This window comes from Neolamprologus multifasciatus, chromosome 9 (assembly GCF_963576455.1).
Source record: "Neolamprologus multifasciatus chromosome 9, fNeoMul1.2, whole genome shotgun sequence".
NCBI lineage: Eukaryota > Metazoa > Chordata > Actinopteri > Cichliformes > Cichlidae > Neolamprologus > Neolamprologus multifasciatus.
Genome location: NC_140447.1, coordinates 17,577,839 through 17,593,504, shown reverse-complemented (window position 1 = coordinate 17,593,504; position 15,666 = coordinate 17,577,839). Strand labels below are relative to the sequence as shown.

Genomic DNA, 15,666 nt, shown 5'->3' with positions numbered 1-15,666 from the left:
ACTACCGTCTTCATCCGCATACAAACAATACACATGCTCTTCTCACAAGTAATTTTCATCAGCGCTCTGATCTTTTTATACTATTAATTGTATCCCCTATAGTGAGAATCCTGTTACAGTGCCACAGAGTGCACCTTTAGGTGGAGCTTGGTATGAAAAAGAGAGGAGTTTGAGCCAGGAGAAGAACAAGAAAATGCTGAATCCGGAAAACAACATGAGAGGACTCTCATTCAAACTCGAGGAACCTTCTGAGATCCTAAACCTTCTGCTTTCCTGTTTACTCTGTACTCCGAGGCCAGTGTCATAATAACCAGCTAGCATTTCTTTCAGTGCCTTGGCCTGAATCCACCATGGAGGAATTCCTCTGAAGAGACGTAGATGACTCTCCTTGTTCTAGGCTTTTTTCGTGCCTCCCTTTGATCCACTACTTATCACCCAGCACGGTGATTAAATGTCTAAGTCAACCGCCAACCTTTTCCTTTGGTGATTGCATGGCAGCAGCACATTTTTCACATACTTTTTTTCCAGTGTCAACAGCACGCCACCTGTTCTACACCAATTACTCTACAACAGTCTCCATAACACTCCCTCCTCTTTTTCACCCCCCCCCCCCCCCCACACACACACACAGAAGATATAAATGAATAACATGAAAACTAAGACCTTAAAATGGGATAGTTTTCAGGAGACAAGAGACAAGATCAGATTTGGCTTGTCACAAACTCTAGGTTGATAATTACTGTTTTAAAGGCTCTTTGTTGTGCCTACATTTATATAATAACATCAATATATACATTACTGTGCAGAACTCCTGAGCCACCGTGAATAGATGGATTTTAGTTCTGCCAATTTTTCTTTTGTTCAGTTTCCTCAAATTTTTTAAGGAGACACTGCACACCATGCTGGGATATGCTGATTTTTTAAGCTAATAGCACTTTGAGAGTCACCTTGTTGGCGTAAAAATAGTATTTTATGTCTGTCAAACTGTGTTAAACTTCTCAGTGATTCAACTAAAAAATGGGAACAAATTATGTGCATCATTCGGCTGCTAGTAACAGAGTGCCAAATGATGTCATTTAAAATAGGTTCTTTGCTAAGTTGTGTCCTATGTGTAGACACAACACTGGTTTATCCCTGGAGTTAGGTGCCTTTTTATGCTTGAATGATTCAGAGGTTAGCTCTAAAGTGAAGAAAAAGCTTTCTGTTGAAAATGATCAGGACTGGACTGAAAAATGAGTAACAAAAAAAGACTTTCAGAAACCCCAACGAACTGTTGCTCAAGGTCACTTTAAAACATTACAAAGAGCCTGGATGCTTGGAGAGAAAAAAAAAATAGGGGTCCCTCAAGACAATTGCACAAAGCTGTTAACTTTGTATCCTGCCACGATCACTCAAAAATCAGTCCTAGGATACTCATTATAAAGGTGTTGACTTTAGCTATTATTGAGATAGTGCCAGTTTTTGTCCACAGACTCATGCACATCCATTCTGAAACCTCTACCATGTAGGACTTTGTTGACTTTTGCCTATTCTATTCTATTCTATTCTATTCTATGATTTTGTACTAACAACATGTTTCAGAAGTAAAAAAAACAGAAAATGACATGTTGCTCTGCAGCTGCAACATATTTATAATCAAGATGGAGCTTGACTTTCTTTTTAACAGCTGGGGTTTTTGCCTTTACTCCATGTGAGGAGCACTTGGTCAGAATATCCATGCCATGTAAAAATCCTGCTCTTCACTGGAAAATTTCCTTGCAAGATGTTTGTCTGACAGGGCTACTTTTTTAATTTTCATTTTCTTAAAGAAATAACATAAAATCCATGAAAGTGCCTGATCACCATGACAGCTGCACACAGGAGGATTATTCATAAAACGCTTGCTTTGCCTTCCACATATATCATGTTCAGGGATTTGTAGGCAGAGTGAAAACACTGGTGGGTAAAGGCAGTTACACTGGCTGGTCATTTAAGCGTGACATGTTTGGTACAGAGGGCTCCGCCAACACTCAATTTGGTGTTATTTTTAATACTCAGGAACACAGACCTGGGTGTGTAGCAATCCTTTACGCTGTGGTCTGACTGAAGGTGGAGGCTCAAGCTCCTTTTTCAGAGCCATAAGTCTACAGCTGTACAATCTTAGCATGGCATCCAGGGCCAGTAAATCTCCATTTTCATCCCTGAGTCCCAAAACTGTGCTGAGGGGCGTGAAAGAACCCTTTGATAGGCGTGCAGTCTGCCGGGTTGGTGGTGCTGAGTGGGGGTCTGGTGAAACCACGGGGCCTCTGCAGGATCTGAAAGGTGGTAGCTGACCCCGAGCAGAGCTGTGAGTGCACATCTCTGACCATTTGACCCCAAAGGGAGAAATGAAAGAGAAAGGTTAGCAGGGGTTGAAGATGATGCAGACACTGAGAGGCAGCACAAAGTGGGGCATTTAACAGCCAGAAAAATTTGTCGCTTACATAATGAAAGAAGAATTTACCACAAAAACATCATCTCAGTGACGACGACTTGCTTTTAATTAATGATCCCGTTCTACAGATCAAAAAGCAAGAACATCATCCATCATAATGAGAGAAATGCATTGATGAAGCGTGCACTAATCTGCAGCTCAGACATCTGCAGCTCACAGATCTCCATCTGTTTGATTACAAAGCACAAAGACTCACTCACAGTAATAGAAATCAGTGTGCGTTACAGGAGACCTTGGCAGAAGAGTGTAGTGGTTAGAGAATATGAGATGAGTCAATAAAGTGGAAGAGGATTTCTGCAGAGTGCCGCTTGTTGGTACAGCCGTCAAGTCTGCTTACATTACACAGCATGGAAATGGAAAGGCTGTCAAGAGCGTTACGAATTACCTTTCTGTGTTTTTTGCTCAGCGTATCTTGTTTCTCCATTTTGTTTTGTTTTGTTTTTCGGCTTTCCTGCACTGTTTCGTGCTGGCAAGCAACACGAGTTTCCTCAAAAGTTTGTGTTCAGATTTATTTAGGTCTGCCTTTTTTATAAATAATGTGGGGGAAAGGCAGATTGATGGTGTCTTGGGAAATGTGATTAAAACACACGAACACACACACACACACACATCAGACATCAGACAGTGCATGACTTACATTTATTACAAACACTTGGGGATTGAACTTGCTTAATATTAAAGGTGTAATTCAGAGTCAGTGAAAAACCTTAAACTGTATTTCACACCAGATTCTAGACAAATACAGAATTAATCCAATTTATGAATGGAAGCTCAGAAACTATTCTCAGTGATTTAACACTTTATATAAGGGACAACAGAATTTATAGAGTGAGAAGGTATTCCTTCATGGCGTTTGATTGTAATCTAAATCTTAGATACTGCTACTCCCTTTGTTATTCTATGAAACATACTGCTCTATATGTCTGATGGCAACTGACCATTTTTTTTATCCCGGCATCATATTACTACATATTACTGGATTGTTATTAATAGCTGCGGGGACTTTGGTGATAACGCTCAGAAAATAGGACTTTTTTCAGTTCAGCCACCTTGCTGGGTGAAACATGAACTGAAGAACTTTAACAGACAAGTAGGCTCGTGTTAACAACACGCCAAGACTTTATTAAACAACTTATCTTGACCTTTTGTTGCATTAAAAATTTGTGCAAATCAATTGCAATGCAGAGATTGTGACTCACTACAACCGGAATTTGAGTATTTTATGACATGAATTTATATTCTCAAACATGTAGCTCACACATTCTTTTATTTCTCTCTGTAAATGTTTAGTTTTCCTTTTCTAAACTGTTAATCTTACCGTTATGTCAAACAGAAGGTTTTCACAGGACTTTTTCCACTAAGCTTGGCTGCTTTCAGAGAAATTACGAGGCTGAGTAGAATCCAGGTGCTGCTAATTTAATGCACTTGATTAACTGGTCACCAGTTAATGCAGAGGTTTTGGCAGTTTGGATTCAGCAGCATTCAGGTGTCTTCTCAGGAGTGGATGTCACAGCAAATTCACCCCGAGGTCAGACTGTATAACGCTCAAAAAATTGTTAAAAACAAACAAACAAAAAAACAAAAAACCCTGAAGAGCTACATGTCGGATTGAACGGGCCATAGTTAGCATGTTAAATGTTAAAGTTCACCACAGTACAAACAGAGGGAACAAGCGTGGCTTGTTTGGAAGGTTTTCCAGGAGAAAGTCTCCTTTCTCTAAAAAGAACATGACAGCACAGGTTAGGTTTGCAAAGTGGGATCTGATGAGACCACAAGACCACAAGAAGAATGTCCTCTCAACAGACGAGACCAAAGTGAAAATGGTTAATGCACAGCACCACATTTGGCAGAAACCAAACATAGCACATCAGCAAAAACACCTCATACCAGCTATCAAGCAGGGTGGTGGAGGGGTGATGACTTGGGTTCATTTTACAGCCACAGGACCTGGGCACTTTGGAGTCACTGAGTTGCACACAAACTCCTCTGTGTGCCACTTTCATGATTCAAATGTCAAGCCATCTGTCTGACAGCTAAATTATGCTTGAAATTGGGTCATACGGCAGAACGATGATCCAAAGCACAGCAGCAAATCGACAACAGAAGAATCAAGTTGTTGGAATGACGCCGTCAAAGTCCAGACTTTAACCCGACTGATATCCTGTGGAAGGACAGTAACAGACCTGTGCATAAACAAATGCATGTAAACCTCAATGAACTGAAGCAGTGTTGTAAAGACAAATTCCTCCATAACGATGTGAGAGCCCGAAAGTCAGAAAAGAGTTACTTCAAGCTATCGCTGCAAGAAGTGGTACTACAAGCTATTAAATCATAAAGTGCACTGCTTCTGCTTTTGGCTTAGGTTTGTGATACAAATAATATGAACGCACTGAGATTCATCTGAGGTTGTTGTTGGTAAGGACCAGATGATTTTCTAAAATGAAATAGGGTGTGCTTTCTTTTTATCTGGACCATATAGCTGCAAAGCCTTTCAAACAGGACTGCAGAGAGTCCTGTGGATGCATCCTTTTTCACATGGCTGCATAAGTGCATTAAAATTCTCCCAGAAAAAAGATTTTATTTGATTAGAAAATGCTGCATCTAGATGCGCACACACCTACAGCCTGGTCTCAAACCAGTGTTTTAAAATCTGATTTTCAAAATTCACCCAGCCTTGACTTTAATTATCTTCTCTGTCTCTTTGTGTTTTCCATCATATGAGCAGAAAGGGAAAGTGACACCACTGCAGAGGACATGTAAGCGTTGGTTTTGGCTGCCACGAAAGGGAACTAGAAGGAAATGGGTGGAAATAAAGGTTAATATCAGTCAATTAACAGTATTATCAACACTCGTGCTCAGTGTTGGGTGAAAATAATCAGAGCAAAAGCAGCCCTCGTATCAGTCTGACCCTCCTTTTCCAATAGAAAGAACAGAACACTTCCTGGCAGCGCTCAGCAAGGCACCGGCAGCTCTGGATAACAAATAATAGAAGGTAATTCCACAGACTAAAGCCATGGGTAATAAAATCAGATGGTCTGGAAATGTACCTATGCTGAAAGGGCCCATATAAAACCATAATTAAGTTGGTCTGTTACTAGTGGTTTTTGGCTTTTTTCAGACTAGGAACTGAACCGAGTACATTCAGTGTCAGTCTGGCACCAATGCCCGCTCTGAATTTCAAGGACTTTGCTAATAAATAGACCCGTTATTATGAGCCATGATCTAAATCTGTGTAATGGTAAAAGTCTTTAGATTATTATCAGGATCATTATTCATTTAAAAAACACAACACAACACTGCTCTCTGGTGACAACAAGAAAACAGTGCAGGATATCCTTTCTTTACCTGGAAACACACTGAATGCATGCAGTACCGCATTTGAGCACCAGAGGGGAGTAAATACCAAGATTTAAGCTTCATGTCCTCGACTCACCTCACAAAACTGACACTAACCCGTAATTGAGACGTAAAACAGCTCGATAAAGGAAGACTCCCTCTGGCCCTGACAAATTAGGGCAATTTTCATCAGTTAAATTCCTTTTCTCTTGCAGTGAATGTGTGCCACTAAACTTCACAGACTACTCTTCAGGTTAGGTTTGCAGATGCATGAAAAAAAAAAAGATATGGAAGAAAGGTTATAAATAGACCACAGAAGGGAGCTAAGTGAATCCTTACTTGTTGAGATGTTAATCCCTAAATCATTATTGTAGGTTGCAAATGGCTCCTCTAAAATCCTCTCAAAAGACCTTGAAGCTGGTGCAGCGAAGCCGGGTTTAGTGTTGATCGCGTTCATATTTGCCAAGGCACAAAATGACTCTGACTGTGTCTAATTTAATATAAAGACACTTAACCAGCTTCTCAGGAGGCCTTTTTTCAGTGAATTTAGTGTTAGCAGCGAGCGGGGGGGGGGGGGGGGGGACACATCTTACCTGCCTGTAGGAGGAAGTTCTGACCTAATTATAAAGAGTCTGATTAATTAAATATGATTATGCATCTTTCTAGGTCCATGTTTCTAACTTGAGTGTAATGTAACAGGATGAGCTTTAATCAAGAGGAAATTCTTCATTCAAATATTAACAAACATCTGACAGGAGCACTTGGTGCTGTTGTTTCTTGGATAACATTCTAGTTTGCTTTTGCCCATATAAAACATGTATTGTGTGTACATGCACATGTATTTAGGGAGTTGAATGGTTCGCAAGGCGTAACAACCTGACTACAACCGCAATTGTTGGTTGTGCTCCAGATGAAATGATGTTTTGGAGAGAAGAGCTTCGTGTGGTGTTTGGGACGCCTGTAATTTAAGTGTTTGTGGACTGCCTCCTTGAGAATTCCAGAGACAGATGATAATACATTTCCTGTCAGCCTCTCTTGCCACCTGTGCCTCACTTTCACTGAAACTAAGTGTTTCTTTCAATTTGTGCTCAAGAAAGCCCCGTGAGAATGAAAGCAAAGGGGAAGCGTGTCTTTTTCTGTAGACTCACATCTTTTTTTTTATTGTTGTTATTATTGGTGTTGTTTTTTGTTTGTTTTCTCACCTTTTTAATATTTTATCATTGCCTGCAGTTTTGTATCTTAGTGTGCCCAAATTTCAGGAGTGAATCTATGCATCATATTTCATTCTCTGTCACAAACATCCACAGAGACTCCGAGGCCTTCACTATAGCCTCTTTTAGTCTTCAGTGTAATGCTGCTCAGTCGCCCTGAGATCAGGTGACTGACTTTGGCCAGTAACCCTGAGGTCTCTGGTTTTTGATTGGTTCATCTGGTAGTCTGTTGTCCTGCTAAATCATGAGTTGTTATTCAATACGTTTTGATATATTTGGCTAAATCTGAGCCCAGTAAATGCTCCTGCCTGTCTCTGGATTCATCTTGGTGCTTCTGTCAGCCAAAGTTCCAGCTCTCTGGTCAGCCATACATGCCCATCCCCTAAAATAGCCATACACATGTTTGATAGACAGTTTATATGGTGTGTTTTAAGTGATGAGCTACTCCTCTAATAAGTGAAATTTCCTGTTGTTTTTTTATATTTTGGCAGATAAATTCTAAATATCTTCTTTACTTGTACAGCTCACTCATAAACCCTCAAACTAAAAGACACCTTTTATCTATTAATCCATATCAGAGGCATATTCGTGCACGCAATAATGTTTAAAAGAATATGAAACAAAGCTCACGATTCTCAGTCACAGCTGGAGCATCACCGAGAAACTGACCGGACACAGGCACATATCAGAGCCCGCTGGTTGCCCTACATGTCAGCTGGCAAGAATTAGACAAGTCTGTGTAAAGAGGTTAAGAGCTGAGGGAGATTTCAGACTGGGTGTAAACCATTTATTTTAAACTGAATGTGCTCAAACAGGAAGCTTAAAGAATAATAAATGTGCAAATGCATTAAAACACATGGCGTGTGAAGGGCTATCATGTCCCATGTAGCTGCTCTTTACAGCTCTGTCCTTTCTGTCACCAAAAACTAACACTGATTTAAAGAACCGAATGTGTACGCAGACTGTGCAATACGTTTTCTATTAGCTCACAGATAGTAGTGATGAGCTCATTTAAAACTTAATGATACAAATCAAAGGGTTATGACTGAAATTCATTGCGGCATTAAACAACTACTGAGCTGTATCACAAGTAGAAAAATGAAAGTAATTGAAATAATAATATATGATTATATATTGCATGGTTACATTCTGAAGTGACCACTGATTTGCAGCAGTATCAGAGGGGGTGCATGAAGTTGCAGAGGGTTTTCAAATTATTTTTCACTGGAATAAAAGTGTGTTCCTTCACCTTTTATAAAAATACACTATTATGCAGATTTGTCGTAAATTCATGATCTAATATATCTTAAGTGTATTTGATTATATGCTTCAAGGATTGTCAAGTTACCTGGAGATGGCTTCAAAATACTAACCGTTTCTTCAAATTAAAAGCACAAAAAGAGTCACACTAAGCACCGGGGTGTACAGTGAGTATCCTTTCCGCAGTTCTGGCTGGCAGTTAGATCAACTTTAGAGCATCTTCATGACCGTGAGGTCATTTTTATCTGATCTGGCGTTTCGCTGCCTCTCAACGCCCGTAGTTTTATTTTGAAATCAGCACCAAGAGGACCAGTGTTGCTGGTGCCTTTACACTGGTCCTCCGTGTAAAAAGCTGCTGGGAGGCTGGATTAGGATGAAGATTTAAGGAGTCACATGGACTCGGTGCACTAAGTGGTGTCCAGTTGTTGTACAACGGTCAGTCACACAATTTGTTGGAAGCTGCTTTTCAGAAACTTTTTCTTTTATTAAAAGTTTTTTTTTTTAAACTTTTTTTTTTCCTTACACTGCGTTTCGCTCTTTTCCCTACATTTTGTGGATCTAAGAGCACAGGCACCGGTTGCTCCTTGACTTTTTTTGTTTTTGACCATGCTGCAAACTTTACACTTCTGCCATTAAAACTCGCTGTGTGATGTGAAGCTGTGAACTCCTGAAGGAAATAACTTCATATATACTCACAATGACTGAGGAAGGCAGAAGTGAGCACAGAGCTGAAAGCGGGAAGGACCTGGAGAAACAGCTGCGGTTGCGAGTGTGCGTCCTAAACGAACTTTTAAAGACTGAGCGGGACTATGTCGGGACGCTCGAGTTTCTCTCGGTGAGTGATGAGAACGGTTTTAAACAGAGAACCCTCAGAGTGCATTCTTTAACGGGGAAAAACAAAACAAGCCTCTCAATAAACACAAACCAGCCAGCCTGTTTAGTATGCACGGTGCATCAGCCTGCAGGGCAAGAAGTGTTGCGCGTTCTCCTGTACAAACCCTGCATGCTGCTGCGCTGTGAGCATAACATGAGCCATAAAGTTGTCTGTAATACTGTGTGACGCCATCGTACTGATGGAGACATTTACCTTTGAAAATGCAAGTGTGAAATTGGAAGAGCAGTCACAAAGAGGCATGGCACAGCTTTAGTTCCTGCACAGCCACTGTGATGTTTAATCCTTTTCGGAGTCTGCTCATGGGCTCCTCTAAGCTCACAGTGGTTAGTCTGGCCCTAATAAACCATTAGGATAAATGGCAGGTCAACCAAGACAAAGATATAAATGTTTCCAGGACTTTCCCCCGCTCATTTAGGTACATCATTCTATGTTGTGTACAGCTTTACCTTAAAGGTCATTTGCCATCTTCAGAGTCACTGAAGTGCAATTCATTTAGGAAACTTGTTTAAATGGCATCTGTATCTCTACTCAGTGTGTATTTTCTTTATTTTTTTATTTTGTGCCCTCTACAGCATCTGTTCAGTCCAGTAATTACCCAATTTGCCACACACTTCATAAGAAGTACAGAGCAGGGCATTTTAGTCACTGGCTTTGCCAGCTTCTCATTAAATCCAGCAGGAGTGAGTTCTGCCAAAGACAGCACAGGTGGACTCAAATGCAAACCGCTGGAGTTAGCACTCAGCTGGCAGCACAACTCCAGCTTTGCACTAAAGCATAACATTTTTGGTTTCTGCACGGCAGAGTCATGGCTGTCAACTTAATGGCATTACATGAAGTGACGCCTGACTTCAAAGACAGGAGGATGTGGCGATTTTGCTGAAACCAAAAAGCTGTGAAAAGTCGTCATTGTGCACTGCTGCTTATCGAGTGTTTTAATGTGCCCAAGTGGCCGTGTAGGACGTTAATCCTGGCGGTGAACACTTTAATGCGATGCCCTGTGCCCTTTTGCCTTTCACCACATTTTTGCATTCCCAACTTGGTGGGAAATTTGCTGTGAAGAAAGGTTGAGGGGGCACTTTGTGGTCTGCAGTTTCCCAGACCACATGTATGAATGTGTACATCCCGACCCCTCCATCACCACCGCCGCCACCACCCAGATGTTTCCAATGGAGGACAGAGGAGCCAGAGAGGAGATTGAGCCTTTCTTAGAAGTGGCACATCAGTGGAGAAATTGAGGAGGTGATTACATGAGGGGAATGTGTCCTCAGTCCTGGAGATGGGGGGTTGGGGAATGTAGCCTCCCCCTTCCCCTTCTTTATCTCCCCTGTAGTGCTGGAACTGGGATTGATTTCAGAGGTGACTGATCCCTACAAGGGCTTTCTGTTCTGGCTGGGAATGCCATGCTGGAAGCATCAGACTGGAGTCTTAACAGTGAGTTAAGTTGGTTTAGTGGAGTGATAATGATTAAAAAGATAGGAGGAGAATAAGAAGAAGACAAAGATTCGCTCTTATCAGCGGTTTTATCTTCTGGGAGATCCTGGAGGGCATCGTCAGAAACGCTCAGGATGATCAAAGACAGCCCTCCTGTGGAGAAAGGGTCACATTGAAGACTTTCATCTGATCACACAAACACATACTTGTCTTTTTCTTACTCCGCTGCCAAGAGTCTAAGTGTCTCGAGGTCAGGGTGGAGGTGCCCAGTTTGTGCGGCATCGGAGGCCTTGAAGATGTGTACGCACGATATCGCTAAAGGGTTGAGAGGGAAAAGGGTACAGCGGATCACAGGGCAGATGTTGCCAGGAGGGCGAAGGGTAGAGGGGGGTGGTCTCTGTGAGTAACTGGGCTTGGTGCCTTCTCTTGTAAAGCATATTTCCTGGAGGAGGAATTCCTCTGAGGTTAGGAAATGCTGGAGAACAATGAGGCTCCGGTCGGTAGGCAAAGTTGAACTGAAGAGCAAAGATTGTTGCTGCCGATCTGTGGAACCTAAACACAATGCACCTCGCACATACTTCACTTTTAAGGTAGTGGAAAACAGCATGGAGAACAAGGATGATTAGAGCAGTTTGTCCCAGGATAGTATGCGCCTATTGTGTGGATCTACCCGACGTCTTGTGGGAAAATATGTAGATTATATCTTAAAGCTACTGGGAAAGTTTAAATTGGGCATTGTCCTGAATTAAAACACCACCTTTTCCTCCTAATGTACTAAACGTCCCCAGTATTCCGGCAGTGAGAGGAAGGCTTCAGGGAAGCTGTCCGTAATATGTCTTTCCTATCTTATATAATGAACGATTATAGCAAGAGATAGTGGGTGGTGGTGGACAGTGGTGTTTATCTTGGACAGCTACGAGCCAATAAAATGATAGTCATTCTTAGAAAAGCCTCAATGGGAGGAACAAATCAAGGCATAATGTAAACAGCGACTCTAATGAGGTCTTTGCTTGTCTGCAGTTTTTTAGCCACACTGTCAAACAAAATACTGCCAATGTTTGCCATTGATGGAGAGACACTGAAAGCCATTTGCTTGCATGATAAGCACTTAAGAGAAGAAGCATGCAAGAAGCTACAATAGGGGAAACCTTTCATGTCCCAATTCTGGCGGGAGATCACAAGTTAACTTAATATATTCCAAAGAGCTTTGCAGTGCATTAAGTGGTCCCTTAGCTGCTGCCTTCCTTACCCAACAAAAGCCTGAGTAATATGAGTGTAATGTTTAAAACATTTTTAATCCTTTGAATAACTTGAAATTGAATAGATATGGTTTTTAGACCTTGCAATGCTGTAGAATTTGTACCTTTGCCTTTATCTTAGATACTGTTGATCAGCAAGGGAAGAAATTCAAGAAAAACCTCATTGCATGCGCGTGCACAGGCAACATACAGGTTATTCTTGTGCTCTCTTGACTGGACGTGCAGCAGTTGTTGGTCCGCACTTTAAATCACTTGTGTCTTCCATGTGAATACGCCTGCAGGAAGTTAGAAAATTAAGCCTAATAGAAAATGCTGTTAGCTCCTAGAAAACCCAGGTATTCAAGTAAACTCTGTCTGTGTATTTGTATTTGAAGGCTCCACTGCGGTCCCTCTGGGTTTGGATTTATTTACATGGCTGGGATAGTTGCTTTGGCATGTGCTGCTGGGCCAGGAATTTTTTTTCCCCCTTTCTTTTTTCCTGCAACATATAACCGGCCGAATGAGGAGGCGGTTCGTCGCCTCTCGACAGTCAGCAGATGACCCCCGAAGGTCACAGCCTCCTGTTCCCATCCCTTTCCTGTCTGATAATCCGTGGATGTCATTTGAGAATTCAGCTCTCTCTTGTGCATGATGGAAACAGGAAGAGAAGACTCTGTTGATCTGATCAGTGCATCCTGATCAGATGAGAAAGCAAACTTGTAAACAGAGAAAGCGCAATCTTGTGCGTGTATACGTGTGCGTTTGAGAGTTCAGTGCCGCCATGTTTAAGAATTAAAATGCCATGTATATTTTGCTTTAATGGAAGTCTGCAGGTAAATTAAGCAGTTCCTTTTATTTATTTATTTATTGTTAAATAATAGATGAAGTCAAATGTATTATTTATTGAATACATACTAGGGATGAACGTTTTATTGACATTAATAAAAAAGCGAATTAGTGCATGTGGTAGGGATCAAAAGCCAGAAATGTTAAAAGCTGTTGTCTTGCTGGAGACGCTGGATCAAAGAGTGCAAAAGCAAAGTTGTGTATGAAACGTAACACAAGACGGGGCATTTTCAACATGATGCTGGTAGACTGGGATTGTATAGTTATGAGACTGGGGCTGAGTGTTTCACGCAGAGAGCCTACCAATAGCCATTTACTGTTGCTTACATCAGTTTGTCTCTATAATAGGCTGCGGTGTGTGATAAGCGATTCCACAGAGAGGCAGTCTGCTGTATCTCCCCCGACTGCTCCCCTCTTTATTCCTTAATTACTTCCTTTTTTTTTCTTCTCCAGAGCGGATGATAGCCTCATAATGTTATGGCTTCCACACCTGCCTCTTATACACTCTGCCCTTTCATATGTCACAAACCCCTGTTATTCCTTTTTTTTCAACGTTGCTCCCAGAGCAGGTGGTGGCTGCACATGTTCCACCCGTGGATAGCCTTTAAAGAAGTGTATTTTTTTTTTCCACTTATGGATCGCTGTTTGGCTAGAGCCACGTTTCCTCGCCACCGAGCAGAATTTTAAACTTCAGACTTTCTTTATTTAGCTATGATCCAGGTTTGCAGACACACACGCGTATGCTTGTGAGAGACTAACTAGAAGACAGAAGTAAAGCGAGGGAGAGGTGAGACGTGGTTCTCCTTGACTCTTTTTAATTGGATTTGGTCAGGCTGTCCTCTCCAAGAATACAGGCAGCTTCTCTCTTGTGTCCCCCTTTGTGAGGCCCCCAAACTGATGGAGCAGCTCACTTGCATTTTAATTGCAACGCTGCTGGCACTACACAAGCGGCCTACATTTTATGCTGTGTTTGCAAGGATGTACCTCTCACATTACTGAACAATTTCATAGGTTCTCTTCATGAATTTAAGTGATTCTCTCTCTGATTGGCTGTAAACTACTGCAAGCTGGCACTTTTTGTGCCTTTTGTAATTTTGTTTTTACAATATATGGTATAAACATTATATTTATTATAATATATTATGATAAGCAGCATATCTTAAATCTAAATCTGCCTTTTAGCCAGCCAAGATTAGCTTGGAGAGACAAGAGCCTCGAGTCCTAGATCAATTAAAACACTAAGGAAGGTTTGTCCTTCTCTTTACTGAGCAGTGCTGTGTTGAGTAGCATCAGTGTCTTTGGCAAGCATGTCATGCATTCACCTTTCCATTCTAGATTTAGCAAATCGTTCGATAAGTCTCTTTGCAGTTGTGATCTTCCCTTCTCTCTGTCATCAGTCCACCAAACAGTTTTGAGAGTTACATGGGGGGAATCGCATATGCCCAAGCCTTTTTTTCTGTGTTAAATTTGCACTGCTAATAGGAAATGCGAAAGTGACGCAATGGCTGCCCAATTGAATGCAATGTCACTGGTTGCATGCGGACTTTTATTGTCTTGTAATCCTGTTTCAGTCTCTTCCTGTTCTCTTCTACTTTGCTTTGTAATGCGTAGTTGGAAGCTGAGGGGAAATATGCACTTCATAAAACCTGGGTTCCAGTCTCAGCTCATTCTTGTGTATCTTGGTCCATTTTTAAAGGCTAACCATAAAAGCTAATCCTTTACAGTTGTTTTATTGGATTTTCTTTTTGTTTTTCTGTGTTGTGACCAATCAATATATACTTACCACAGTTTGGAAAGGGCACTCAGAGTTTCTCTTCTGCTGCAAAAAGACCCTAAATATTATGATTTTTTTTTTTTTTTAGTGCAGATCCAAAAATGAAAAAGTTTCTGTGGTTCTCCAAAAGGACCTGGTGTAAAGTCCCACTAGCAGATTTTAACACAGCAGAAAGCACTTTTTGCTTTTTGCCTCAGGCCATTTTTCAAGCAGGATTTCCTTCCTTCTTGGACCTTCCCATCTTTACATTGTGCTGCATGTTTCCTGCTTAAACACACATACAATCCCCCCACCGATGCCTCCACTGGCCATGGAAAGCAGTGTTGTGCTACTGTACACGCGGCCACTTAGCAACCAGGAGGCTTAACTGCATAGGCGTCAGGGCTGCATTAACCTTTGTGCTGAATCCATAGAGTAGGCTTAGCTCAGGGGGAGGGGTGCAGAGGAGAAGGAAGGATGTGATTTGACCTGTGCCAGCTGCGTTGTCACATGGTGCCTGCATGCGACAAGTACAAAAGGGCGAGACTAAGGTAGACACAGTGCTGTGAACTTGCCCGTAGCATTACCATCCTTTTGGATAACACTACTGGAAAAAATGAAAGCACGTTTCTAAACTAAACAAAATATTCATATGTTGCTCATTAGCCGGATTAAACGATTGCCATTAAAAAAAAAAAGTAATTGCCAGCCATGTGTTTTCATGTCTTCAATTATCTCACAAACGCTATGGCTCTTTGCTGCTATGCTCTCAAATCCGATTTTGTCTTTTTCTTTTTTGATGGAGTGTTTGCTGAATATGTCTAGACAAGCTTCCATATTTCCTCTGTGGTTCAAACTCACACTTTCCATGTCATTCATGTCTCCGTCCGTCCTGCACTTCAGGGCTCTGACTCTGTACACAACCAGAGTTAGCCAGACGTGACGGGAATTTCCACTTTAGCGTCAATTATTTAATTAAGCAGTTGAATAAGATTTGCTGTAAGACAAGTGTCCCTCTGTTTCTAAACAAGTTCTGTCTGCAGACATCCTTTCTGTGTTTTTTTTTTTTTTTTTTTTTTTTTTTTTTTTGGAAGATATAAAATTGCTGGACTTTGTATGAAGGATGAATTAGCCCCAATATTAGACATGTTAATTTTACACTGTCCTTTGTAGTCAAGGCTAGAGTCTTGGTATCTGTACTGTCTGTTGGCAAGAAAACTTTC

The 15,666-nt window shown here is 41.4% G+C and overlaps 1 protein-coding gene across 2 annotated transcripts in view; it reads left to right on the top strand.

Annotated features, from left to right (window-relative positions):
• Positions 1-8,644: 8,644 nt before the first annotated feature.
• Positions 8,645-15,666, top strand: part of prex2 (phosphatidylinositol-3,4,5-trisphosphate-dependent Rac exchange factor 2) — a 99,312-nt gene continuing 92,290 nt past the window's right edge. For both annotated transcript variants that reach the window (XM_085173384.1, XM_085173383.1), the window contains exon 1: positions 8,645-9,115. In XM_085173384.1, the coding sequence (XP_085029510.1) occupies positions 8,978-9,115 (138 nt within the window). In that variant the 5' untranslated portion in view covers positions 8,645-8,977. The remainder of the gene's footprint in view (positions 9,116-15,666) is intronic.